Here is a 26,055-nt window from a genome sequence, read left to right as displayed (position 1 = left end):
GGAAGAGGAGCAGAGGCCTGCCCCAAATTGTGTTTGTATTAACATATACAGAATTGGCTTAGGTGTTCCCAGATTGGTGTCCAGGCAGATTTCAGTTTTGACCTGAGCAAGTGTCCATAGCGCCGTCCTTCATATCTCTTCTTTTGTTGGGTTAAGTTTTTTTTTAGGTGCTGTTGAAGGTGGTTGAAAAGATGCAAAAAACCTTTTCCCTCCCTCCCTTTGACTGTGTGTGCATGTACTGGCTGACATGTTCAGTACACAAAGATCAGTAAAAATACACGTTGAGTTTCCTTTTAATCTATTTTTGATAAACTTTTCTTTCTATTCTTAGAAGATACCAGACGTATGACAAATCTAGTGCTATACCTGCACTGAAGCAAACCATGCACTAAAGCTTACTAGTCTCGAGTGAAAACGTCACAAGTTAGCTTGAGGCCATGAATGTAGCCATTACATGTTGACAGACTTGGCAGAAAACATGAAAGCACTAAACAGGAAGGGTTATTTTATTAAGAAACCAGCGAAAGCCGTTATTTTTTATCGGTCTCTACAGTAACTTGCTGAAACAGGGACCAACAATTCCTTAAAGTTGATGCCCATTTGTTTCTGCAACAGAACACAAAATCAATGGCAGAGGCATTATGGATGCATAAGGAGGACTGACTCTGCCGAAGCAATCTCCTACTTAAACCATGGGGGTTAGCTGCTTCAGATGTTCCTTTCTCTAAGCACTGGTTACCTGAAACATTTTCAGCCATTCCTGAAGGCCCGATGGTGGCTGCACAGATGTAATGCGGCGACGCTGCTGTCCCTGGCCATTGGCTGCCCTCAGGTCCCCAAAAGTAGTAGGTGTGGCAGAACATGGCACCAGCCCCGTAGTACTACGATACAAATAAAAAGTGACAGTCATACATCAAACAATAAGGAAAATTCAGAAGTCTATTGCAGAACAAAAAAAATCTAGTACGTAATTTGCAACTATTACTTAAACTCTTTAGCTTCGTGCAAAGGCATTAACATGAAAAATTGTGCCGTTGGTCACTCAAGAGGTCAGTCCCTCACTTGGATAAATCTGCTTGCTTCTATCACTGCAGTGCTAACCCTCCAGCTTGGGGAGAAATGGGGATCACCTTTCAAGGCTGAAAAATTACCACTCTGTTAACTGGCCAGCAGGTTGCCTACAAACATTCAAGTTTATATATTCCTTCTCTTGCCAGGGTACTTCCTTTCCTTCTGGGCTGCACTGGTGCCTTCTGACTGGGGCTGTAGGAAGCCAGAGCTCAGAGTCTCACCTATATGTGAAATGTACTAGAGCTGCTTTATCCTCAAACAGAAAGAAAAAAAAAGTATCTATTTTTAGCTCTTAATATATTTTGTTGACAAAGATCTAATAATATCAAGCAGTTCTAGTGGCTTAGTGGTCTAGAACTGGGCTTTGAAATACTGCATACAGTCTTTTAAAGTTTGCATGTTGATGGAATGACAGGGGAATTAAAGGGGTGGGGGGTGAGGTGAAAAGGGAAAAGAAGCCAAAGGTGCTCTCTGAATTAGTGTGATTTTTTCACTCTGACATGTTAAAAAACAGTTCATTCATATGGGATGGAGCTTTTAAAAGAGCTGGGATTAAGCTGCTATTGTGGGAGTCTAAAGAAATACAGCTGACTGTGTTTTCTGGTTTGGGGTTTTTGGGGGGTTTGAGGTTTTTTGTGGGGTTTTGTTTTTTTTTTTTTACATAATGTAAAGTACTTCGTTCACAGAATACCAAAGTTGTATTCCCTAGCAGGAAATACAGAACGCTGGTAGTATTTGCATAAGCATGAAAATTTTTTGGAGTGTAAGACTCCAAAAAACCCTTTGCTTTTGTGTAGGATAAATCCAGCTTTTTTGTAGGTATGAGCTTATAGGTTTTACTGGTTTTTCAGTGGCTACAGGAATAGCTTTAAATGATGCAAGGCAAGTTCATTTTAATATTTACCTCATTATGCTCTACAAATATTTCACTCTACTCTTCCTTGTTCTGAAGGACAATCATAGCATGTCTTAACATTTACCCAAACTGGTCAAGAAAAGTAAAGATTGGTTTGAGCAGGCTTATTTTTAACTGTTCATTTTGCTGAGTAATAACAGAAACAGAAACTGATATAAAAATACTGTTTCAGAGATGAATGATCCTCTTAATGCCATTTGTTTACTGGTTCTACCTGTTATATGTAAAGGAAATTCATTGGGATTGTTCAATTTTAAAGAGTGCCTGATCCTAGGGAAAATGGAAACAAGCAGGTACAGAACTGCATAATTTGCTTAAATATTATTTAGATAAAATAAAATCAAATAATTAGGAGAGAGAGGATAGGATGTTACTTAGGGATTTTGGTATGCCAATAATGACTCAAAATCCAAGGAACATAAGTTAAAAGTATTTTTAAAATAAAATGTGGTATTACAGCTTACTCATTCTCATCACCTGCAGAGATCCAGCACAAGGCCTATCATTCAAGGTCCAAAGTAAGGCACTTGAAATTAGCTTTTATTGGATCTGAGCAATATGTAGCCTTGAGCTTGCCCCAGTAAAAGTTACGCTTTACTTTCTTCTGGTGTAAACTGGTTTTCAGTCAAAAATAGTTACACTAAACAGAATCTAAAAGCCTCTTTCCTTTGACCTGAGTTTGTATCACAAGATACTTGTTCATGCTTTAATTTTCCCAAAACATTCTCCTGAAACAATCGGTCAGGTTTCTGTGGAAGTTGGACAAGTTCAGCAGTTCCTCTGAATCTGATACACACGCTTGACAAAGAAGTGTAGTTTCTTTGTTGCTGAACTGTTTACTCTTCTGGGAGTGTAGAGAACGGCGTGTCACCTGAAGAAATGGTGGCCAACAAGAGAGTTCTTCCATTAGCATCACTTAGAAACTGGGAGAAGACACCACCTTGAGACTTGGGGGAATGTGGAAGCTGCAACACATGCCTCTCAGCAAAAACACATCGCCTCCTTTAATCGACTGCAGCATTTACACATCTGCAAAGCAGTCCTGTGACTTGTTGCCTAACTTTTCACTCATCACCTGATAAACCTCTTAAAGGAGGAGAAATAAAATATAAATTACTTTTGAAAGAGCCATCAGTGACTGAACATTATTATACCATGTTCAAAAGAAGTACTATTTCCAGACAGCCTTGGGAGGCAAGTGCAATGCTTTTGGGAGGGATGATGCTTATTATGGGGAAAAAATGTAAAACAGTGTAAATTCAAAAAGGATGGGAAGCAGTGTGACATCCAAGTACAATTGTTATGTTCACTACTCCTGCTCACGGTTAGGAGTGCTTTACCCCACAAAGCCCTTGACTGGAACAGCAGCAGGTAAGAGATTTGGTACCATTCAAGAGTAACAAGGAAGCAGACTAGAACCCGTAAGTGGATAACAAGTACGCATGTGTTCCTGTTAAGATCAGATGGTCTGCTCTGCCTACATAAATTTCCATTCTCTCATTCCTGTTACCATAGCAAAGTGATACATTTGATCCCAGTTTGTGAGAGTCTTGGGGTTTATCATTATGTCCCTTTTTAAAAATCTGATTGATTTTATTACCAGGAATGCTTCACCCCTCAAAAAGTCTCTAAGTAAATGGGCATGCTATATTTAGAATGAAACACAAACCTCAACCAAAGAAATGTAAGTCTGGCTACTTCATTAAAACTCATCTTCAGTTCACATAATTTAAATTAGCAAAGCAATATATAAATGCTGATACCACCTCTTTGCTTTACAGTGCTTTAAGAGGAGCTTAATTAATCAGGCTCAGCAATTGGAAAGACAGGATATATGCAGGAATCAGGATCCAGTGATCTGTTATTGCATTTAATTACCTTGTGTATTCTGAGACTTTGCAGGGTTTCTTTCCCAGAGAGAAAGAACGGACCTCGGAGCCATGGTCCAACTTTCTCTTCATCTGCAAGGTGAGGGAAAAAGAGTAACAACATGGATTTAGTTACATGACCAGCCTTACTTATGTGTACTTCCGTAAAATTTATACATTTTTACCTTCTACTTTAATATACTTTAATTTAATATCAGATTTCAACAAAGTTGACGCTCACAAAATGATTTAAAGCAGCATTTTAGTTTCTAGATTCAACAATATTTGATACATGTTTTATAGGGTGCATGTATATATTATTGCTGTTTAACAGGGTCCAAAATCTATTGTAATTACATTCTTTTAATTTCCAAATTTCAAATGTGAAAAAGTGTGCAGAACTGTGTTAGTTTATTTACTAAACTGTTCCCTGACTATTCTCCTGGGAAAGGAGCAAAAGAACTAAACTAAAGCCCTTGATTCTTTGTGTTCAGGTTCATTGCTAAGTCTCTCATGGAAATGGTTAAATTTTAGGTAGCCTGTCTGCACTATAAACCATATTTATTTTAGGGCCTGAAAAAAAAAAGACTGTATCTTTTCTTTTGTCTATCCTTTTATTTTAAAGTTGTACATTGAAAACATTTATAAAACTGCAGTAAAACTGACTGATTAACCAGTATTTTTCCAAGAAGGGTAAGAATGAAAAATGCTACACCCTAGGTCTTGAATGTCATCTGCAATTAGATATGATCAAAACCAAATAATGAGCAGGGCAGCTGCTAAAAGGGGAAGCCAGACTGCAAAAATTACCAAAGAGATGGAAACCAGTGAAAGCCATATTTATCCAGGCAGACAAATAAAGATTAGTTTCTACATATTTGGGTAATCTTTAACCACAGGCTTTTGGACTCAATGAGACATACATATGCCAAATGCAACTTCTCAGTTTTTGTTGGTTTTCTTTTTTTTTTGAGATGAGATACACCAAAGCACTTAAGCCAACTGAATAATGTTTACTGCTGTTTACAACTGTGGGCTGCAAAATACATAAACTACTTGTATTACAATTCAGACTTAGCATAACCAATTGCTTCCTTTTTATCAAAATTTTATGTTTAAGATACAGTTTAAAAGTTGTCATCTTTCTTACACAACTGATTTGATCTTTTTTAATGTTATATTATAACACAGTTATTTAACTGTTTACTGTATCTGCCGAACCTACCTAAAACAAAACACCCCGAACCCAATAGGATTCTTTAAAGCTTATGGTCCACGTAATTTTGTTGTGATTTTGGTTTTTATGCCTTTATGGCTTTACCTAAAAACAGTCACTGAAGATCTTGTGTTCTGCTTCATCAGTGATTACAAAGGAAAGCTAACTAAGGTTACCTAGTTATATTTTTACAGTAACAGTTACAACGCAACCAAAAGAGCTTGCCTTATGGCTGTGTTTTCTTGCCCATGCCTCACATGGGACACTCCACAGCGTTACACCACAAAAGTATTCAGCCAGAACCGCCCTGCATGCTGCCGAACCACCAACCTCACCCTCGCTGCTTCCCCATGCCCCAGGAGGCGCAACTCCCCGTGCTTCCCCCAAGAAAACCAGTTGTAAGCATCACTGAAAAATAATTGATACCATCTTTTATCATTGTGCTAGATGGGTGAGCCACCAAAATTACTGGAAGCATAAATAAGATGTTTGAGCATGAATATCAGTATTTGATGATAGACTTTTCAGAAAGGATTTTTCTTGTTCAAGGAAAATTTTGATTTCCAGCTTGCCTCTCTAAGAGGTTATCATCATCATATTCTTTTTCTGCTTCCAGAAGCACACCTTAAAAATAAAAACTAGGAAGGCTGCAATAGAATAATCATCTCTGGTGATTTACTCTTTTGCATTAGCAAAGAAAACAATATGCATGATGTTGCCTAATAATGATTTCACCTGTTTCTTTTGGTCGGGTTTTTTTCAGGTATTTTAGGCAACTTTCACATAGGGTCCACCACACAGACTGACTTTCAGCATCTCAAAAGGTGCTAAGTAAATACAGGGCCAAAAAGGCCGTTTACCACATGAAGAAGATAAAACTTTCTCTACAGCAGAGTGGTCTAGTGACAAGATTCAGACACCAGCAAGGTTTCTGTGTAACCGAAAACCAGAAACCGTCGAGCAAACATCCCTCTAAAACATTAAATCTGTCGCTAGGAAAACACAACTCCTTCAGACAACATTAATTTATCGAAAAAAGCGAGATCGCCGTATGGTAAAAAATAATGATAAAAATAATAATAAAAAAATAAATAAAAGAAGGGGCAGCAAACTGCATTCCGCATCACCGCCCGCCACCCAGCGCTGGCAGCGCTCACCGGCAGCGCGCTGACTGCAGCTACGGCCGGGCGGCAGCCCCCCGCCGCCGGCACGTCCCCGCCCGCGCACCGCCGCCCTCCGCGGACACCGCGGCCCCCGCCCGCCCCTCCCGCCTCCCCCCCGCCCTCCGAGGCCGCGAGCCGGGTGCGGGGCGGGGGGCGGGCGGCCACTCACTTTGTAGAAGATCATCTTGAGGGTGCCGTAGAAGCCCATGGTGTCGGCGCGCTTCCCCTTGCGCGGCGGCGGCGGCGCCCCGCGGGCCCGGCGGCCGGGCAGGCGCTGGCAGTACAGCCCCTTCTCCGGCAGGTAGGTCACCGCCTCCCGCGCCGACATGCTCGGGCACGGCGGGCGGCGGCGGCGCTGCTCGGCCCGGCTCGCCCCGGCCCTGCCCTGCCCTGCCTGCGCGCAGCCCGACTCTCCCTGCCCGCCCTGCCCGCCGCCTGCCTCCGCCCGCCCCCCGCGCCCGCCCCGTCCCTCCCTCCCCGCCCGCCTCCGCAGCGGCGGCGCGGCACTGCGGGATGCGCGGCCGGGAGGGACCCGCGGGCCCCGCCGGCGGGAAACCGCCCCCACGCCGGGGAAAGGGCGAAAAATAATAATAAAAAAACCCCAGCGCTGCGTAGGTTGGGGCTGTTTCCCCCTTTTCTTCCCCCGCTCTTCCTCCGCACCGCCTCTGAGGCAGGGGCTGCCCCCCCAGCCCTCGCTCTGTTCCCCCAGTGCCACACGCTCCACGGTTTTCCAACCGGGAGCAAAATAAGCTCGTTTCCACTAATTATAATTATACCGTCGCCCTCGGCGGGCCTGGCTGGACTCGTCTATGACTGCGTTCCGTGGACAGACGCAAATTAGTCCTTCAAAAGTGCGGGTAATTTTAGAATAATTTGAAATGCACTACTGTTTTCCAGGGAAAAAGATGCTGAAATACCCTCTATTGCTTAAACAATAGAATAAACGGGGTTTGACGATTTAGGAGTTGAAAGAGCCGAATCCAAGAATTATGTAATATTCATTAAAATACTAATTCACAGCAGAGCCGCGGCGGAGCTGTCAAAGGCAGGAGCGGGACCGGGGTTTCCCCAGCGGGGAGGCAGGCAGCCTTCCCCGCGCACCTGGAACAGCCTGGGCGCACACACGCTACCCGCTCCCGTACAACACAGCCCTTGGGCGGCACCAAGCCATCTTAGCTCGGGCTTCAAATCCTATGCAGGATTCTCACCTGTATTTCAGTGAAGGCAAAAGGAAAGCCCTTGGTAATTACTTGTTAAAGAACGCTCCTTTTTTGGTCATTTCCTACTCTGTGCACATCAACAAATCTGTCCAATTCATCCTTACGGTTCGACTCAAGGGCACTGAAGTTCCTGACATATGGCTGGGCTCTCAGACAGACACCTGCAAGCAGTGGAGCAGCCAGGCAGCTTGTTTTTTTAGTTTCCATACAGACAACTCAGAGAGTCTTCAGCTTAAGCAATTTTTCCTTGTTTTTTTCCCCCCTCCTGCAAAGTTTTCTGTCCAAGTTCAGAGCAAAGAATACCCTGAGCATGATCTGAAGCCCCAACGTTCCCGTATAATTTTCCCCAGTGCAGTGAAACTGGAGATGCCCAGCAGCCCTCCAGACCGATGCACTCAGAAGCAAACGTAGTCAGTTCCTGCTGACCTGAAGGGAAACCATCTTTTTATCACCCAAAGCAGTACAAAAAAATGTTCTACCTTTATAGAACATACCTCTAAAGGAGTGGAAGTACTTTCTGCAAAACCCATTAGCTTCCTCATTAGTACTTTAAAAAAACTAATATGTATTACTATTTGGTAATAGCAAAGTGTGACACAGACACTCAGATAAGGCAAAATCACTACCCCCACAGCACACGAGATCTTGCTTCTATATGGTTTTATGTATCTCCCATCCAGCACTGAGTCCTCATAGTGTTTTTCATCTCCCAGTGAAAATGGTTCTGCCCATCAAATCCTGGTATTTATGCCATTATCCATTGAACTGCAGTGCTGTATATTTTATGAGAACAAAATGGTCCTGAGTTGACTTCGTACCTCAGACATGAACAGAGCTGTACATATCCCGGGAGACTATTACTGTCTTCCTTTGCTGGCACATCTCATGCAAAGGGGAATGAAAAAAAACCCATAGGCTGCATATACACATTAAACAATTGCAGGAAGCAAATTAATATCCAAATCATCAGAGTAAGAAAGAATTGAACATTGTCGCTGTGGGGACTTAGAAGTACTTTATATATGTGCATGCATAACGCCCTGAGATGCTTGCAGCTATCTCTGCCCTTTCTTCCATCAGTGAGTGTACTCAATGCAGAAGGGGGATGGCTACTCTTCCTCCAGCATCACAGCGGGGACTGGCAGGAAATCCTCAGGGATCAGCCTCTCCCTCAGCCCAAAAGCAAGTGTAATCTGACAGCATGGCTAGATTTATCTTTTGAACAAAATGTGCTTTGGAATTAAGCAGTCAATGAGTTGAATAATAATTAGAAATTACTATTTTCCTCTTTTTTGGAGTACTACTATTGCAGATTACTTCTCTTTTGATAATGATTGGCAGATATTCTCTCATGGTAAAAAACCACTGACTTAACTGCTAATCTCTTTGCCACAGTCAGGACCCATGTAATAACCCCAACAATCATTTTCTAGTGGTAGAAAACTCAGTATGTCAGGTATTTATTCTGCACAAAAGGTTTGGGGGTTTTCCTAATTTTAGATACAGATACCACAGACAGATTTTGACATTTGAACAGTGACCATCTTCCATGGCATCTTCCATCTAGCAGTCTGCCTTTCTCAGAGCAAAACACAAAAATTGCACCTGGATATGGCTCTGGCTCTCACTTATTTAGTATTTTTCTCTATAGTGGTTCCATTTTTCATTCTCTACAAATAAAGAAACATTCCCTCTGCCTCCAATTAAGTTTGATAGTGTCTGGGTAGTCGCAAGTTTACTCTAGTTGAGTGTCTGCTCTTGTCCCAAATGCCTAACAACAGCCTGGGCTCTCTCTGATGGAGGGAGAGGAACACACTCTACGAGAGGCTAAAGGCACTTACTATTAGACTACTACTCTAAATTCCTGTCTAGAAAGGACTTTCTCTCTGTCTCCCTTGACTTTGAGAACCACCCTGTCCTCAGAAAAATTTAGTGTCATGAATGCACCACACTCTACCTTGTAATAAATTAATTAAGGGTTTGCAAAAGTAGTGTGGAACTGCCCAACCCTGGAGACTGAGCTGCCCTGCAGATCACACAGCTTCACTCTGCACCTTCTGGGAAAATATAAGGGTGAAGGCATAAGACCCCAAACCTGTAGATGCTTTTGAGAGCCTTGACAGCAAGTAGCAAAGATGATGCATCCGTTTACAGACATTTTAAAAAATATTTACTGTAGTAACATAGTATGCTCTAAGAATACTTAATGGTATAAAGTAAATATTCATCACAAATTAAGGTACATTGAAGAAGACTACAGTTTATAAAGCAATGTTAAGAAAAAAATCAAAAGTTACCATGTTTTTTTCCCTATTTGGTATATATTCAACTTCAAAGGTTGGTCTTATTTTGTTTAAGCTGGAGATAATTTTTCAAGTTCTTAAAACCACAAACAGCATACAATTCATGACATTTAGAAAAATGTCTACACCAAAATTACATGGTTTTCAGTGGACACAAGTCCAATCTTATTTCCCGTCAGTACTGCCAACTCTTAATTAAAAAAAATTCACAGCATCCAATTCTTTTCCTGTTGGCAACATTTCTAGCACCTTTACCAGTTTGTCATGTGGCATGCTGTAATTAAGACTGTCTATTACTTCTAATGAAAGACTAGAATGAATTACAGAAATCACCCACAGAGCTATATAATCCCCAGAAGAACAGAGATTACAGTGCAACAGACCAAAGAAACAACATTTTTTGTTGTTTTTTTTTAGTTGGAGAAACATTTTGAGTGGAGAGACCACAGGACAGTCTGGCTGTGGTAATGGCCAGTCAGCATTTTGGAAAAACACTAGTGTTTAAACCATGGAATGCAAAACCTGTAATTTCACATACACATATGTGTGTTAGGAGCATAATGTGTGCAGGAGGAACTATGGAACAATATGGTTTGGTATCTCCATTAATATTGGTAAATGCATCATTCAAGACAGTGCCAGAAGGGATTCTGTGTACTCAGCACATTTAGCAGACACTTAGCAGACTGACTCCTTTAGAAATACTTCAGAGGGATTTTTATGTGTTGTCTAATAGGATTGCATTTTTTTTTCTATCCAGGAAACCAAACATCCTCATTGGGTGGGGCCAAATTCTTAACTGCGCAAGATTTACCCTGGACACAGCAAAGATGATCCGGGAAGAATGGTCATGCTCAGTTGTTTTTCCCTTTCTCAAATTTGGACCCACTTAGGCTTTAAACACTCCCCTTCTGCTTGGTAATCTAGTTTGGGCAGCTGCAGCCAGCACTTTGTCTTCTATATTCGACCTATTCATCCAACTACATACTTCATTTAATTTGCCAAATGCTCCCATTCAGGCAAGAATCTGGCCCCACAGAGAGGTACTTCTGCCATCTGCTTTAGACATTTAACCACAGCTTAGCTTAGCACACCTACATTTAAAAGCCTAAGTTCCCATTCAGTCAATGAGAAAGGCACATGCTGAAGTCCAACATGTGCAAGGTCTCAGAAAAGAAGAAAAAAATCCCATACAACATCAAGCATTAAACATGTTCCAAAATAATTTAGGGCAGGCTTTTCCTCTACAAAAAGGCACTGCTATTATTGTCAGATCTTTTTCTTTCTGAATTATTATGAAATTAAACAAGTGACCCACTGGGATCTTGGAAATCCCATGTTCTCATTGTTTCTCCTAGTTCAATTTGGGCTAGGCTAGTCTTAGGAGCTCCTGCTAATTTGAGATTTATTACGTGCATCCTAGGTGCTGAGCTGGAACTTTTTATGTGTCAATTCCCAATCTGTGGGCAGGGTGAGACAAAGTTTTAGGACACTGACCAATTAAAGAAAACTGGAATATATAACAAATTTCAAGGCTACAGTGCACGATGCACCTTATCACACAGATGTAACCATCTGCTTGTGTAGAATATACCATTAGTATTGATGCAGCAGAACAGACTTGAAGAAATGAATTTAAGTGCACCAGTTAGTGACCAACAGCTGCTACGTTCCAACTATGAGGTAAGAACAAGAGCAACTTGGCTCCCTGGAAGCAGTTTAGATTGAGGAATTTCTGCTCAATTTACTTATAATGCCTGGAGCAAGCTTAGAAAGGTCCACTCCAGCATGTTTGCCTCAACACACTTACAGGAAGAAATTTATGCTTATGATCTTGTGTAGTTCAAGTGTAGTACAAGCAAACCTGGACATTGTAATGTGCACTGATCAGCAGCTTACTGATAAATGATACATTTTTGTAGTATTGGTGAACTTGAGGTTTGGGATGAAGTAGTGTAAGCAACAGGAACTCTATTATGGGAGGAAGGACACACAGAGGCACTACAGTAACTTGCATGAAGTTTTCCAAAGCTTACTTAAATGGAGTGGAGAATACGTATTACAAAGTATGATAGGTAATACTGAACTTTTTACTAATTCTATAAGGTTTCTTGGCAAAGCATTGTGAAGATTGCTTTCAAAATGAAATTCCCCACACATGATTATCCTTGATTTCCATGCAAAGTAAGGTACTGTAGTCAAATAAAAGTGTAAAAAGGCTTTAGGTTTGTTTTTGCAGGGAAGGAAATGGCATTGGTAGCAACTGAAAAATCAGATTATTATTTATTTATAAATCCTGATCTTATTAGAATAGTATGAACTTTGATTACAAATACCATTTTAAAGGTATATATCTGTAGCAGAGATTACCCATAAACCACCTTCTTATAACATTTGCCTTTAAATATTGACTTCTAAATACATTGATAGAATTCAAAAGGTGTGCTAGTTAATGGCTGCAAGAAATAGCTTTGAAAAGGATTTAAACATGATGTGTATGTAGCACACTTCAGCGCTGGATATTTATAATAAACTTCAATTTATATTTTAAGAGCAGGGAGATTTCACAGACAGGCTTAATGTAATACGGTATCACCGTGTCTCCAGCAGAGCAGAACTCCGTTCTGAAGGTCATACATCCTGTCCTCTTTGTTGGTTCCTTGTAGTTGGGCACAGAACTTGCAACATATGCTTCGATGCTTAGGCTATTTTAAAGGAGTGCAGCCAAAGCTGTCATATGCCCATTTATGAAGGGAACAGTTCCATGCATTGTTTCTTGGTGGCAACACCAGCTTAAAGATGTCCCAGTCTCATTCCTGTCCCAAAATGGCTCTTGCCCTTATTTTTGCAGGAACATTTGTAGAAATACTCTGTGAACCATGTCCATTAACTGATACAGGAGAGGAGGTTTTAAGTTTCTACCCTTGGGGTTTTCTTTTTTCTTCTTTTTAGAATTAGTTTCTGGTTTAATTTTCTACCATACCTTCATAAACAACTGAGCCAGCAGAAGCAAATGAGCAATTCACAGGCAGGGCACAGATTCCTTGAGCCAGCTACACCATTGAGAAAGAGGTATGAGGAACTGTAACCCGAGTGTCCCACACAGAGAGCATAAGCCTATTATTTACACCTAGTGGCATCACTCTCTCGGCTATAGTTTGGTGTGCCCTTAAGCCAGCACAGCCATTGGGAAGAAGAAAAAAAAAGCAAAAAAGCAGTCCCTACACCTGCGAACCCATGGCTGCCTTTGGCCATTCATTTCAATGCTTGCATCACCTTCTCAGGTGTGCCACCACAACCTTCATTTTTGCTGGGCTGTTTTCCAACCAGGTCAGATTCCCCATCTCCCCTCCTGCACAGCCATACATGTCTGTGCCAGCCTACTCTCTCCTTTTTACACTTCCCAAGCCCCTAGAAAAGCCACCTTGAACACTTGCCAAATTACAGGCTTAGGTGAAAAGGCAAGGAACTGAGGGGTTTGGGCTTTGTCCTCCCAACCCAGAGGACTGTATTGTTACCAGAGCAACTTATTTGCATTGGAAAATATACTTTAGTCTTTGACAAATGAAAATGGACACTCAAAAGATTTACCATAAAACAAGCACAACAAGGTGAACCACAGGCAGAGGGTGTAACGTCAACCTTCCTTAAACTTGTCATGTTTACTCCAGGGATCTTGTCTCATTAGAACTGTATATTATTTCACTGGAAAAAAAAAAACAACAAACAAGCCCAAGACATTTTTCTTTCCAAAGCTTTTTCTTGTTAAAGAAAAAGATAAATGAAAGGAAAATATCAGTAGAGCTAGGCTTCACGTTGCTTTTAATTCCCTGTGACAGTAACCATGCAAGTTTCTTACGTAGAAACATTGTATGGTTTGTTTTAGAACTAGCAATTATTATATTATTATATAATAAACATTTTTCATAGTGCATATTCATAAGGGGCAGAGTTAAGGTTGATAAAGCAACCTGCACTTTCATGTACTTGAGTGCTTTCCATGCAACAGGAACATGTTGAGTTGCTTTTTTGTGTTTTGTTTCTACAGGGTATTGTTAGATTATTCATTTTTCAAAGGAAGAAGATGGTATTACATATAATGCATCTTGCAAAACATTCACTAATGGCAGCAGATCTTCATAAGAACTGTGTTTCCATTCATTGTGCTCCTATTAAAGTTAACTGTAATTTATTTATTATATCATTAAACTTAATATATTGTAAGATGAATTCTATTTATAGATGCAGTAATAGCTGTGCTAATCACTCAAGTTCACACTGAATTGGGCTGTGCTTCTGAGCCACAGCAGCATTGCTTCAGAGACCTAAGTACATTCCTAAATTTCCCGAAGAGACAACTTTGCATGCTACATACTGCACAAGCCCAAGTGGCCCCACAGAACAGCCCCAGCAACCTGCTGGCTCCCGTGCATGCACTGTAGAGGAAGCTGGCACCATGCACCCCATCCGCATTTCTCCCTTGGCCTACTCTTCTCCTGGATATCCTTACACACCACTGAAGCCATGCCAGCAGCCAGATGCCACCTGGGCACAGGGTGTTCACTTGGGACAATAAGAAGAGAACAGTCCCTGCCTGGGCTCTGTTTTTAATAATTTTATCTGCTATTCCTATTATAGTAATTTCACAGATTTTGCAAGTGACTTAGTCCATAAAGTTAGAAAACCATGCACTAGAGACTGTGCACAGTCTCTTAGGCACACAAAGCACAAGCCCTTCTTGCTGATCAACAGGTGACAACCATAATAAAAAAAAATATTAAAAATTACCCTGATAGGGATCAGCACCTTTTTTCAATATTTCAACCAAAAAGCTGAGTTGTTTCTGTTTATATTGACAAGAATGTTTCCAAATTGGAGAAGCATGCATTTCTGCCTTTGAACACCAATGCTCAAACTATTTTCACTCAAATAGAAGCATGTTGGGAAATCACCTTTGTACAGAAAAAGAAATGTCTGTTTGGACTTGGAAGGCTTTCCAAAAATGTCTGTCCTTTGCACTGAATACAAATAGAGCACTGCTACTACTGCCTGTTTTCTGTTAAGTTTTCCTTTTTTTTAAATTTGGAGATAGCTTAATTTCAATTGTCAAGAGAAGTGCTTATTTATCTGGCATAATCTATACAAATTTATTTACAAAACAGTTTCTGTCTCTCATTTGTGGTATGTGAGAAGGATAAGGGGTTAGTAGCAAGCCTTTAGGCTACGACAGAAGAATTTCTGGAATCATAGATTATACCAGAAGGATTTAAGAAGAACCTTAAGAAAAAAACTATTAAAAATGTCAAATCTCTTTTCCTACCTGTCTTAACTGAAGAGGGTATAAAGGTTGCAAAACCAAGCATTCAAAGGAATTTGAAATGACAGGAATAAGATGGTTTTACTCCTAAAAAGCTGCTTACCAAGACAGCCCTGTGCACGGTACATACTAAATAAGACACATTCTCTGGAAAAAACAATGTCTCAGGTTGTAATTTATGATACATCATTACCCACTTGTGTCTGTGCATCAAATTTGCAAAGGCAAACTTTTAAGTGTTTTAGGCATGGCATCCTTGGCATCCATTTTATAACATCAAGGGAATTTACCCCATCATCTGGCAACACATTGACTCCCTGTTTGGCATGCCAGTGACTTGACACAGCCTGAGCCCCTACCGTGCGTAACCAGTGGTTAGGAATACAGCAGAATGCCACCCGTGGTGCAAAAGCACTAGAGGAAGATGGAACAGTAAGTTTCAGGACAGTCTGCTGATAACAGAAGTACAGGACCCCTGAATCTCAGCTTTGGAGAAGAGCTTATTCTGTTGAATATGTATGAATCTCCTGTGCTCTCCCCATCTTCACACTCGTTTCTCTGACTAGCCTCAAGGTCCTCCATACTCTTGCCCTCTGCTCCCTGTATCAATCTCCTGTACCAGTAATTCCCCAGTAGTCTCCTCCCTCCTGCCCTCTCCACAGCATCTGAGCCTAACAGGACTAATTGTCGTCCCACCTTATTATTCTTTTCCTTTCCCATCCCCGACCACCATGTTTTCTCTCTCCCTGGAATTCAGGAAAGCATTTTTCTCTACAGTGTTGAAGCATCAACAAGGCAGGCGGTATCTGGATTGCAGGACACAGAGGCACAGAATCGTATAAAGGCCTGGGTTGGAAAGGACCTTCAAGATCATCTAGTTCCAACCCCCCCCCCCCCCGCTACAGGCAAGGATGCCACCCATAAGATCAGGTTGCTCAGGGCCCCATCCAACCTGGCCTTGAACAATTTCAGGGATGGAACATCCCCAGCTTCTCTGGGTAACCTGTTCCAGTGCCTCCCTACCGTCTGGGTAAAGAATTTCTTCGTAACATCTAAACTAATTCTTTCCTCTTCAGATAAAATTGTCCCCCCTTGTCCTGTCACTATCTGCCTGTATACAAAGTCACTCTCCCTCTTTTTTATAAGCCCCCTTTAGGAGCTGAAATGTTACAGTGAGGTCTCCCCAGAGCCTTCTCATCTCCAGGCTGAACACCCAGCTCACTCAGCCTGCCATCACAGGAGGTGCTTCGGCCCTCTGATCATCTTCATGGCCCTCCTCTGGACTTGCTCTAACAGGTCCACATCTTTCTTATGCTAAGGACCTCAGACCTGAACACAGTACTGCAGTTGGAGTCTCATGAGGGCAGAGCAGAGGGGCAGAATCACCTCCTTCGACCCACTGGCCACACTTTTATTGATGCAGCCCAGGATGTGGTTGGTTTTCTGGACTGCGAGCACACACCGTTGGCTCACATCCAGCTTTTTGTCCACCAGAACACTCATGTCCTTTTCAGCAGGGCTGCTTTCAATGAGTTCTTCTCCCAGTTCATACTCGTGTCTGGGATTACCCTGACCCAGGTGCAACATCCTGCACGTGGACTTGGTTGAACCTCATGAGGTTCTTGTGGACCCACCTCTCAAGCTTATCCAGGTCCCTCTGGAAGGCATCCTGTTCTGTTGTGTCAACTGAGTTTCCAGCTCTGGTTAGCTCCTTTGTACCTAAGGTCAGTTTCCCAGGAGATCTCATCCACTGATTCTTTAAACAGCTTAAAGTTCACTCTTCTGAAGTTCAGGGTTCTGACTTTGCTCTTTGCCAGGCCCATGTTCCTTGTGATCAGAAACTCAACCAGGGCATGGTCACTACAGTCTAGGCGGCCTCCAGTCTTAACCTCTCTAATGAGCTCCTCTGCATTGGTAAACACCAGGTCCAGTAATGGTTCTCCTTTGGTTGGTTTGTTCAATACCTCTACCAGGAAGTTATCTAGAGGATATATGGCTTTTTTTCCACCATTCTTGGCCACATCTGCAGAGCAGCTGGAATCAGACGCTATGGGGAAGATCCAGTTCTGTCTGTGTTGCCCTTGGCTACAGCATGCTTGATGAGTCCTGGGGAAGGGCAGGGGTCAGCCTGGACAGCATTCTGACCTGGTGGGACACAGACTCTTTGCAGCCCAGAACATTTCTGGTACATGGAAATGGTCACTTTTCTACAACAAACACTCTGCCATACCAGTAAGTGGTGGCAGTGGTTATAAAAAGGAAAATTGCATGTTATACCTGCTTGGTCTAGCTTCCTTTTCTCACCACATACCTATGGTATAGCACAGAGAAGGGGATTTACTCCTTTTCCATGAACCCTCATGATTTATTGCCATGACAACTCTCTCCTCTCCAGAGGCCTGGAGGAGCCATGTGAGCTGGTTTCTCCTGAGTACATTCTTCCTGCAGTGGGGGATCGATGCCAAACCTTTGCACAGCAGAAAGGAATGCCAGGCATGCTGGGGTCACACCAGATGCTTTGAAGGTTTGCTAACCCACTGTCATTAACCTTATGCTGTGCAATTTCACGTTGAAAGGGGCTACAGGCAGAGCAAGCAGGCCAGCAAACCTGCCCCATCTAGACAAACTCTTCCCTGAACAGGTGCTTCCAGCCTTGAAACCATACAGCATGCTTGCCTGCCTCTAAAAGAAATATGGCACTGCATAATTTAGGGTAACTAGTCCCTCATCCAGACAAGAGGGATGAGAATTGCTGATATTTTTATTTTTTTTTTACACTGAATCTAGCTTTATTGAGGTAAGATGATGGATAGACGCCTCTATGTATTTGAGCCCAGCACAGCTTTTTATAACACAGATGTTTCATAGAATGTGAGAAGTATGAAATAAGGTGAAACATTTCATAGTGTTTCAGAGATATTTTTCAACAGGCTACCTGTATGAAACCTAAGAACTACAGCATAAAAAGAGAAAATTACCATATCTGTCCACTCTTGTGTCTAAGCCTCTCTTGGGAAAGCTTATGCTCCCTTTATCAAGTTATAAATTAACACCTGAATTAAAAAAACTACAAATCAAACCCCCCTGTTTCTACCCTCAAGGAAAATGCATGTTGCAACCTTTACATAACTTCAGACATCACATATTTAACCATTTCTCCAAAACTTCTGTCAACTTGCCAGTTCAGTGTGATGCAACTGATGTGCTCCCTAAACCAACCCATTCACTGTGGGTTAAATAGCAAGACAGTTATTTAAATTCCTGGGGTTTGAAACTTACAGTTTCTTTATTTATAGGCAGGATGGAGCAAATTAGAGATTTCAGAAATTTTTGGTTTGCTGTTCCATTCACTTGTAACCACAAAATTAGATGGTAACATGGTTTTAAAGTTTGTAACTTTATGGAGACTCAATATTTCACAAATCCAATTATTAAAGGAAACCTAGCCTATCTAATGTTACTGATTTATCAATGAAATGCTACAAAGCAAAATCACTAGGAATAGTCCAAGCCACCAATGTGGTTGGTTGTACAGCTAAGTATTTTAAACTGTTTTAAAATTACAGAAAAAAATGCAAAATATTGCACACTATAATTTGAAATTAATACACGAGAAGAGAGATTTAGGATGCCATAATAAAGCCTGTGCAAAATTATGTCCTAGTTCCTATGCCTTCTATTTTGCTGAAAGCAACTGCTAAAGCTTGTTGTTAGCTATAGTATTGCTTAAGCGATGCCAGCTATGTTCTGACAAATCTCTAGGGATTTTTTTGCCTACTTTCCTTTTATTATCATATTCCATCTCTAATATTCAATCAGTGCCAAACTGGTTTATGTATGCCAATCTTTCTCACAGAAATGGAAAAAGAAATCCTGCTGTATGTCATAGGCCTGCTGATGTGACAGGGAGAGGCTGAATGGAAGTGGGAAAGGGAAGCAGGAGGGAGGAGTATGAGAGCACCAGTCTGCAGTCTGGTATTTAGCAGAAGTCTCATTTTTTTTGATCAGAAAGTTGGCAAAAAATCAAAGCGCAGACTACCATTAGTTAGGTTCCTTGTAATTTAACCTTCAACACAAGCTTCACACATCGTGTGGTCTCTTCCCTTTAGTCTAATTTCATATGCAGAACAAACTTGTGCCTTGAAAACTGGCCAGATCTGAATAATCCCCATTTTACTACCTACCTCCAACAAAACATGCTACAAGCCACTGACCAGATCATTCACTTATGAACCTAAATTTAAATCTCTATGCAGTTATTTAAACACAGCCCCAGTTGTTAGCCGAATTTCCCCACTGGGATAAGACTGCAAAATGTTCACTTTTGTCCCTTTTAAAATCACAGACAATATTTAGGAATATTTGATTAAAAAGAAAATTCTGGGAAGAACTCATTTGCTGCTTGTGTAAATATAGTTCCTCATTAAAATTTGATAACAACAGTCTTAATGGAATACTACAACCTCATTCATGCTTTTGAATAAAGTGATTTAGGTTGGCATGAACACAGTTTAAATACACTTCTGCCCAGCTAACTGTCGACAGCTTTTTAACGGCCTGCAGGGACAGGTATGACTCATGCCTGTTCTTCAAAAACTTTTTTTAAATGCAGATTTTTTTCCACTGGTCTATTGTGCTTTACAAGTAAACTTAAAGAGACTAAAATTAGAAGGCAGACCACTATCACCAGAGGGATTAGAAACTGCTAGGCTAAGCTCATTCCAAAAACTGAATTGACCCATACGAGGGACTCTGTGTTTGTTCCTACTAGATTTCTGGCAAACTTCATCCAAAGTCTCTCCTGGTTGAAAATTGTTTGAAATCCCTGTGTTTGGGAACAGCATGTAGTTTCTGGATTCACATGCAACACTGCACTGAGCAACCCTCATTCTCTGGTATGGAAGACTGAAAAATTGAAGGTGCTCACCCTAAGTAAGTCAGCATGAGAATGCTCCCTGGTCACAAGTCATCTGGAAAAGGTTTGGGTTTTTTTAAAACAACGCAGCAAGTGTGCCTTATGAAAAGTATGCTAATATTTACCAATCCTGAGACCCCTGGTGGCCTAGTGGTTAGCATGCAGGACTCTCACTGCTGCGACCCCGGGTTCGATTCCCCGGTCTCCCGGCTAGATGGAGGTCGTTAGCCCTGTGAGGCCATCCATCTATGAGAAGGTCACTCTAAACAAACCTACGTCCTGAGGACCTCACTGCCATTGTCCAAGCTTGCTTGGCCCCGGCAGATGAACCTTAGGATTAAAGGGTGGGCTCAGTTCAGCGCGGGCTGTGTCTCACCTAAAAAATCCATTGCGCAGGCTGGAAAGGTAAAAAGACCTTTCCCCAAATCTTCGTTCGCGAAGATGGGCCATTATTATTATTGATTAACACAAAGTTTGGTAGACAGCTAATTTAAAAAGGAATCCAACAGCCTCAAGTTTAGACTAAGCAATCAACCTGCCAAAGAAAATACAGCAGAAGTTACTATCCTTTCCTGTAATTCAAGCATTTTAGGTAGTGCAGACTACTGGGTTAAAAGCTAAAACAATAAGATACATTTCAACTTAAGATAGGGATGTCAGTCTCCTTATCAGTACAGTCCTTCAAAGTGCCCTCTGAAATCCTCTTCCTTTTAGACAGACAAGCCTCAAATCTGTGGCAAGATGTGTGGGCTGCTCAGTCATGAAGAGCACACTAGGTACTCTCAGGGTAGTATCTTGTTAACCAGAAAACCTGAATACACTTTGTGCTTCTTTATGCAAAATACCTAGGGAAAAAATGTTGAGTATTTAATTTGCCATATCACAGAGGAAAGTTAAATGTGACTCAGCAGGTGTAGATACCAAGAAGCAAGAACATTTACACTAACTGGGATTCGTTTGCTTTCCCATTCATGATAGCTTGCTACATGACTGTATTATGTGCATCTAGTTTAAGAATTATGTTTTTTGCTTTTACGGCAGGTAGACAGCTGGCTGTTTTGTGTGGCACTCTGAAAAGAGCTAGAGAAACGTGAGTAGTAAGCTGGGTTACCTGTTCAGTACTACATGCTAAATGTGGAAAAGAGGAAGACTCAGCCAGACCCTGCATTGATCTAAAGCATGGGTCAACAGTTCCAAGACACAGAAAATCCAATTCATTTCCAATTTCAAGGGGACATCTATTACAATCTAAAAGGTATCTGTTTCAAAGAGTTGTGATACTGTTTTCTAAGCAGAGGCAGTGTACACTGAGGTTAAAGAGATGGCTGTAGCAAAAGAAAGCTCATCTCAAAATGAAAAAAAAAGGTGAGAAAAACAGTAATAATGTGCCCTTCATCACCACAAAAACTACACTTTATTGTTGCAATAGAAGTGGAACTCTTAACTTACAAATTTAGCAGATGCCTAAGTATGAGAATGGGGGTACCAGCCCGAGGAGCAGTCGTAAATGCTGTGAGAACAACCGGCAGGCCGTATTCAATCCTCTCTATCTTTTGGAAGGGTATTTTATATATCTGCAACTGGCAGTTAGTATTCAGCTAGTTTTATATCTACCTAAATAAGCAAATAAGCAAGAAAAGTGTCTTCAGCTCCTGAGGAGAATTTGTGCTCAAAGATATATCTCACGTACAGAGATCCCAAGGAGTAGTTCATGTAATTTTTTCTCACTACTTAGGTACCATCAGACTTAGCACTTGAGGAAACAGAATGTGTAACTGGTCTCCAAACAAGACCCCACCATGCAACCAGTTGGTTGATGGTGTCAACAAGTTTTTTGAGGGTTGTTTGATACTAGTCAGACAAAGGCTGCTGCGGTATCATCCAGCTTACACTCTGACAAAAGTTTAAGCAGTAATATCTAGATCTGAACAAATCCAGTCTTGCCCAACGTAAACCTCAGTCTGAAAAAAATTATCAACTGATTTCTTCCAGACAACACAAGAATTTCAGGAATGCAAATTAACCACTTTAAGCCCCTGACAGGTCTTTCTAAACCTTCTACCAGTTCTTCCATCTTTTCATTTCCCCAAAACAAAACCACAGTTCTCAGAAATATTATGGAAGAATAGACAGCTAAGAAAAAATTTCCTAGTGCTCAGATGTTAAGCCTCCCTCCCTGCAGCATTAGAGTCTTCAAAATGCTTTTAAATGAAAGGGAAAAGAGGAGTAGCTTGCAGTAGTTTCCAAATAATACAATTATACTGCCTTTTATCTGTATAGATGCCAGCATGGAATTGCATTATTCCTTTTGGGGCCCTTGGGAATGAGGTGAGAATATTATCTTGATCTGCATTAAACCAGTAACTGAATTGAGTATATTTGCTTCTTCATGATAAGCTAATTTCAAGGAGTTCCTAATATATTTGTTAGCTCTTTTTGGGAGTGATCTTGAAGCTGGAAAGGAAGAGAACAGATAACTCAATGTGTATAATATGGGCTTGTCAAATAACATCAATATTCCTCATAATAAGATTGCCCTTTCAAAGTAAGAACTACTTAGAGATATGTAGAGACCCCAGCTTGAGTAGGACTGAATAGAGCGAGGGGGCTCACAGGCTGAGGGCTTAACTAACCTAGAGGTGAAACAGACTAAAAACTTGGCTAGGAATCAGACTGTTTCTTCATATTGCCATTTCCACTTTTTGGTTGTAAAGAAAATCTGGGGCAATGGCTGGGAACACCAAGTCTGCAAGTGCACACTCTCCATATCAATGCCTCTATACAGAGAAGAGAGGATTACTTTAGACTACATCAGTAGAAAACTGCAGTTGACAAAGAAATAAATCTTTCTGAAATAAGTCTTTCAGAAGAGGAGGATACTGTGATTTTGCCAGTTAAAAGCCCATCTTTAAATCTACAGGAAGATGACCACTGACAATCAAACATTTTTTACATCAAGAACAATTCTAGATCAGAGGTCTGTGTGCTCCAGAAACATTCCTCATGCCTACTGCTATCTCCTCCTAATGAAATGCCTACACCTCTCTACAGATTTCCTTCACTGTAAGACAGCACACCTTTCATAAGCTTTTCTGAAACAAACTTGCCAAAAACCAGCTCTCGATATGGCAAGCCATGGGGCATATGCTCTTCTGGATATAGCTATACCAGAAGAGGTTATTCTTCCCTCCTTAACAGATTTCAGTCAGTGAGCTAAATTGGCTTATACAACTATATATAGTAGTAGATCTTTGGTAATAAATGCACATTTTTCCTCTTAAACAGGCTAAGATGTGATGACATGAGCAGCTTAAGTGGCAGATCTGAAACAGCAGAAGTCTGCTGGCAGGATGCATGACAAATACCTGCATGGAGCCCAAAGGGAGGCAGTTTATCCAGCCAACATAGCTGAGTTGGAAGATGACATGTTCACAGTACCAACTGGTCAGACTCACAGAAGCCAAAATAGATTGGATTCCCTATTGGTAGGATAAGCGATCTGAATTCATTGGAACCTCATAGTACTGCCAGGATTTGAACTGAGATCCCATAAACCCTTATTACTGCTGCTTTAACCAATAAAACCTCCTCAATCTAATACCTGCAAAGGGTGGCATACCTGACTTTCAAGAGTAGCTTTCTTTGAGAAATTCTCGAGGTAAATTACTTAATCCAACATCAAGACATCTGTCATAAAATTCTGTTGTGTTTTCTACCCACTGTTGCAGTTACAGGACCTTCTCTTCCTGTACTGGTAGTCCCACTTCGTTCACACACACAAAAAAAACCCTATTGTGAGATGGGGCATGCCAAGTCATCTGTTCCATAAGTACTTTCAATAGATAGATGAGCAGACAGCATTGCTAAAAAACATTTCATTTATTCAGTTCAAAAGACAAGTTAGTTGAGTAAATGAGTCTTTGGTCTAATTTATCCTTTTTTATAAAGGAGTCACAGGTTCTGTTTCTAGTGCAGCTACATGAGACTCAAAGATATTCTGTTCAGACATTATTCATAACATTAATCTGTACTCACATAAAAGTTTCAACTTCAAAACCAACCGACTTTTATTAATGATGGTATGTTCTCCAAACCGTTGATGAAGTATCTACAATATCTTCAAATCACGCATTTCTTTCACCACCTTCCACAGACTTTGTACTGCCACACCAATTCACAAGACAATTTCATTGGAGCTCCTGCTCTACCAATGCCAACAGAGCCTCCCTATGACTGCAACTACCCTCCACGCTGATACTTGGTTCTGCTGCACCAGTGGAAGCAGTGCCCATCACGGCCCAGGCTTGCCTGTTGTCTGTCATCCACACTTTCCTCTGCAGCCCCCTGTATCCACCTGCAAAGCAGCTCTTGTGCAAACAGCCTGACCTAATCCACTCCAATCAAACAAGCCAGGTTAGCAGTCTTACTATTTAAAATATCCATTTCATTTTGACAAACAACATTGCCAGCAAATTTGAGAGGACATTTCCCTTTAACAGAGTGATTGTGCTAAGCTTACCTAGACAGTCTATAAGAATTCAACACATGTTTATCAGTGACTGCAATGGTGTAAACTAAGCTCCTGGATTTTGCGGGGATATGGCTGTGAAGCATTACCATATTCCTTCTACTGGTTGTGCTGTGGGAGCAAAGCACCCAGAAACAGCTGGACAAAATAGTATCTTAAGCTGCTACAGCTTCTTGTTAAGACTCAACTCTTTGCACAAAAGTGCTCTTTGCCCACCTTAGCTGTAACCAAATGAAGGGTTTGGTTAGCTGAGAAATAGCAGGTAAAATTAGAACTTTTCAAGCATAAGACCTTACAGCTACATCAGCAAAGCTACTACACAAGTACATCGTCACTTCTATGAAAATTACTCTGGCAGAAGCAACCATGCTCACTTTTACCCTTAACCAGAAAAATCTCCGTATGCTATCATGGAGGCATATTCATCATCCATGTGATTTGCCTGTAGGAGAACAAGCTGTCACAGATGACCTGGTTAGTTATCATTAGGATAATGAAAAATAATACGGTAGGCTACACCTTAGACCATACTTTGCCAATAAAGATGCCAAAAAAAACCCCAAAACCCCAAACCCCAAAAACTTTAACAAAGCCTAATCTGTTTACAGAAGTTGAGGCCATCTACTATCTGATTTGAAGGACACCTTTAAAGGCTGTATCTGCAAGCTCTTTAAGAAATCCACTCAGGTACAGAAATCTGCAATATGAAAAAAATCCTGGGAGGGAAAGTTCAAATACACAAAAAAGTACAAAGTCAAAGACAGTACAAAGAATTTAGAACCTCCTTTCTCTCTCTTTTTTTTTTAACTTCTGTTTGAATACCTGATTTTTTTTCCTGTCTTGAAAAAAAAAAAAAAATATCTATTCACTGGTAAATAAACAGAATAGGCAATTCCTTTCCCACCTATTTCAGCAAGGTCATAATAATAAACTATTTTTTTTAAGTTGTAGCAGTCATGAGGTGAGAAGTTATTACTTACCTGAACGTAAGTAATAATTCTTTTATCAATAAAAGCATGTTCTTCTTTAAACATGGTACACTTTTCTTTCCTCTCTCCCCATAAACAATTTTTCTTCTATTTTAGCTAAGATGAATTTCTTTTGCCAAGATGTGTGGAAAAGGCAATGTCTATGAATATTTTTATGTAAAATTCTTATGGTAGTAATTACAGAAGTATCTTTACAAAAGAAAGTGACTTTGTTTATAACCAGAGTCCAGAATTTGATGCCAGTATTAAAAAAATATATAAGAACTTTACCACAGAGAGATATAACACAACATCCACCTCAACTAATGGTCAGAAACAGCTAACTTTTCTGGTATGTTTGGAAAAGAAATCAAAAGAAAACAGTAGGAAAAGATATCAGCTTTGCTTTTGAAATTTAAGAGTAAAGAACTTCTATACTTTTTGTTAACCTGTGTCATATCGGAATTCAGCCATTATTATTTATGTTCTTTCAGAGTTCCAAAAATGAATGGGAACCTTACCCTCAGAACATCAGAAGCCATAAAGACAACACAGAAAGAACTGGGAATG

The 26,055-nt window shown here is 40.9% G+C and overlaps 1 protein-coding gene across 3 annotated transcripts in view; it reads right to left on the bottom strand.

Annotated features, from left to right (window-relative positions):
- Positions 1 to 26,055, bottom strand: part of FBXW7 (F-box and WD repeat domain containing 7) — a 103,436-nt gene that overhangs the window by 26,663 nt on the left and 50,718 nt on the right. For 2 of the 3 annotated variants that reach the window (XM_027676916.1, XM_027676918.1), the window contains exons 2-3: positions 3,866 to 3,948; positions 740 to 881 (exon numbers count right to left, since the gene is read on the bottom strand). In XM_027676916.1, coding sequence (XP_027532717.1) covers positions 740 to 881; positions 3,866 to 3,948 — 225 coding nt within the window. Of the gene's footprint in view, positions 1 to 739; positions 882 to 3,865; positions 3,949 to 6,403; positions 6,607 to 26,055 lie in introns of those variants that run through there. The other variant, XM_027676917.1, reaches the window with a different exon arrangement.

This window comes from Neopelma chrysocephalum, unplaced genomic scaffold (assembly GCF_003984885.1).
Source record: "Neopelma chrysocephalum unplaced genomic scaffold, ASM398488v2 Primary Assembly neopelma1_42b, whole genome shotgun sequence".
Lineage (NCBI taxonomy): Eukaryota > Metazoa > Chordata > Aves > Passeriformes > Pipridae > Neopelma > Neopelma chrysocephalum.
This window is presented reverse-complemented; position numbering and strand designations above follow the sequence as displayed.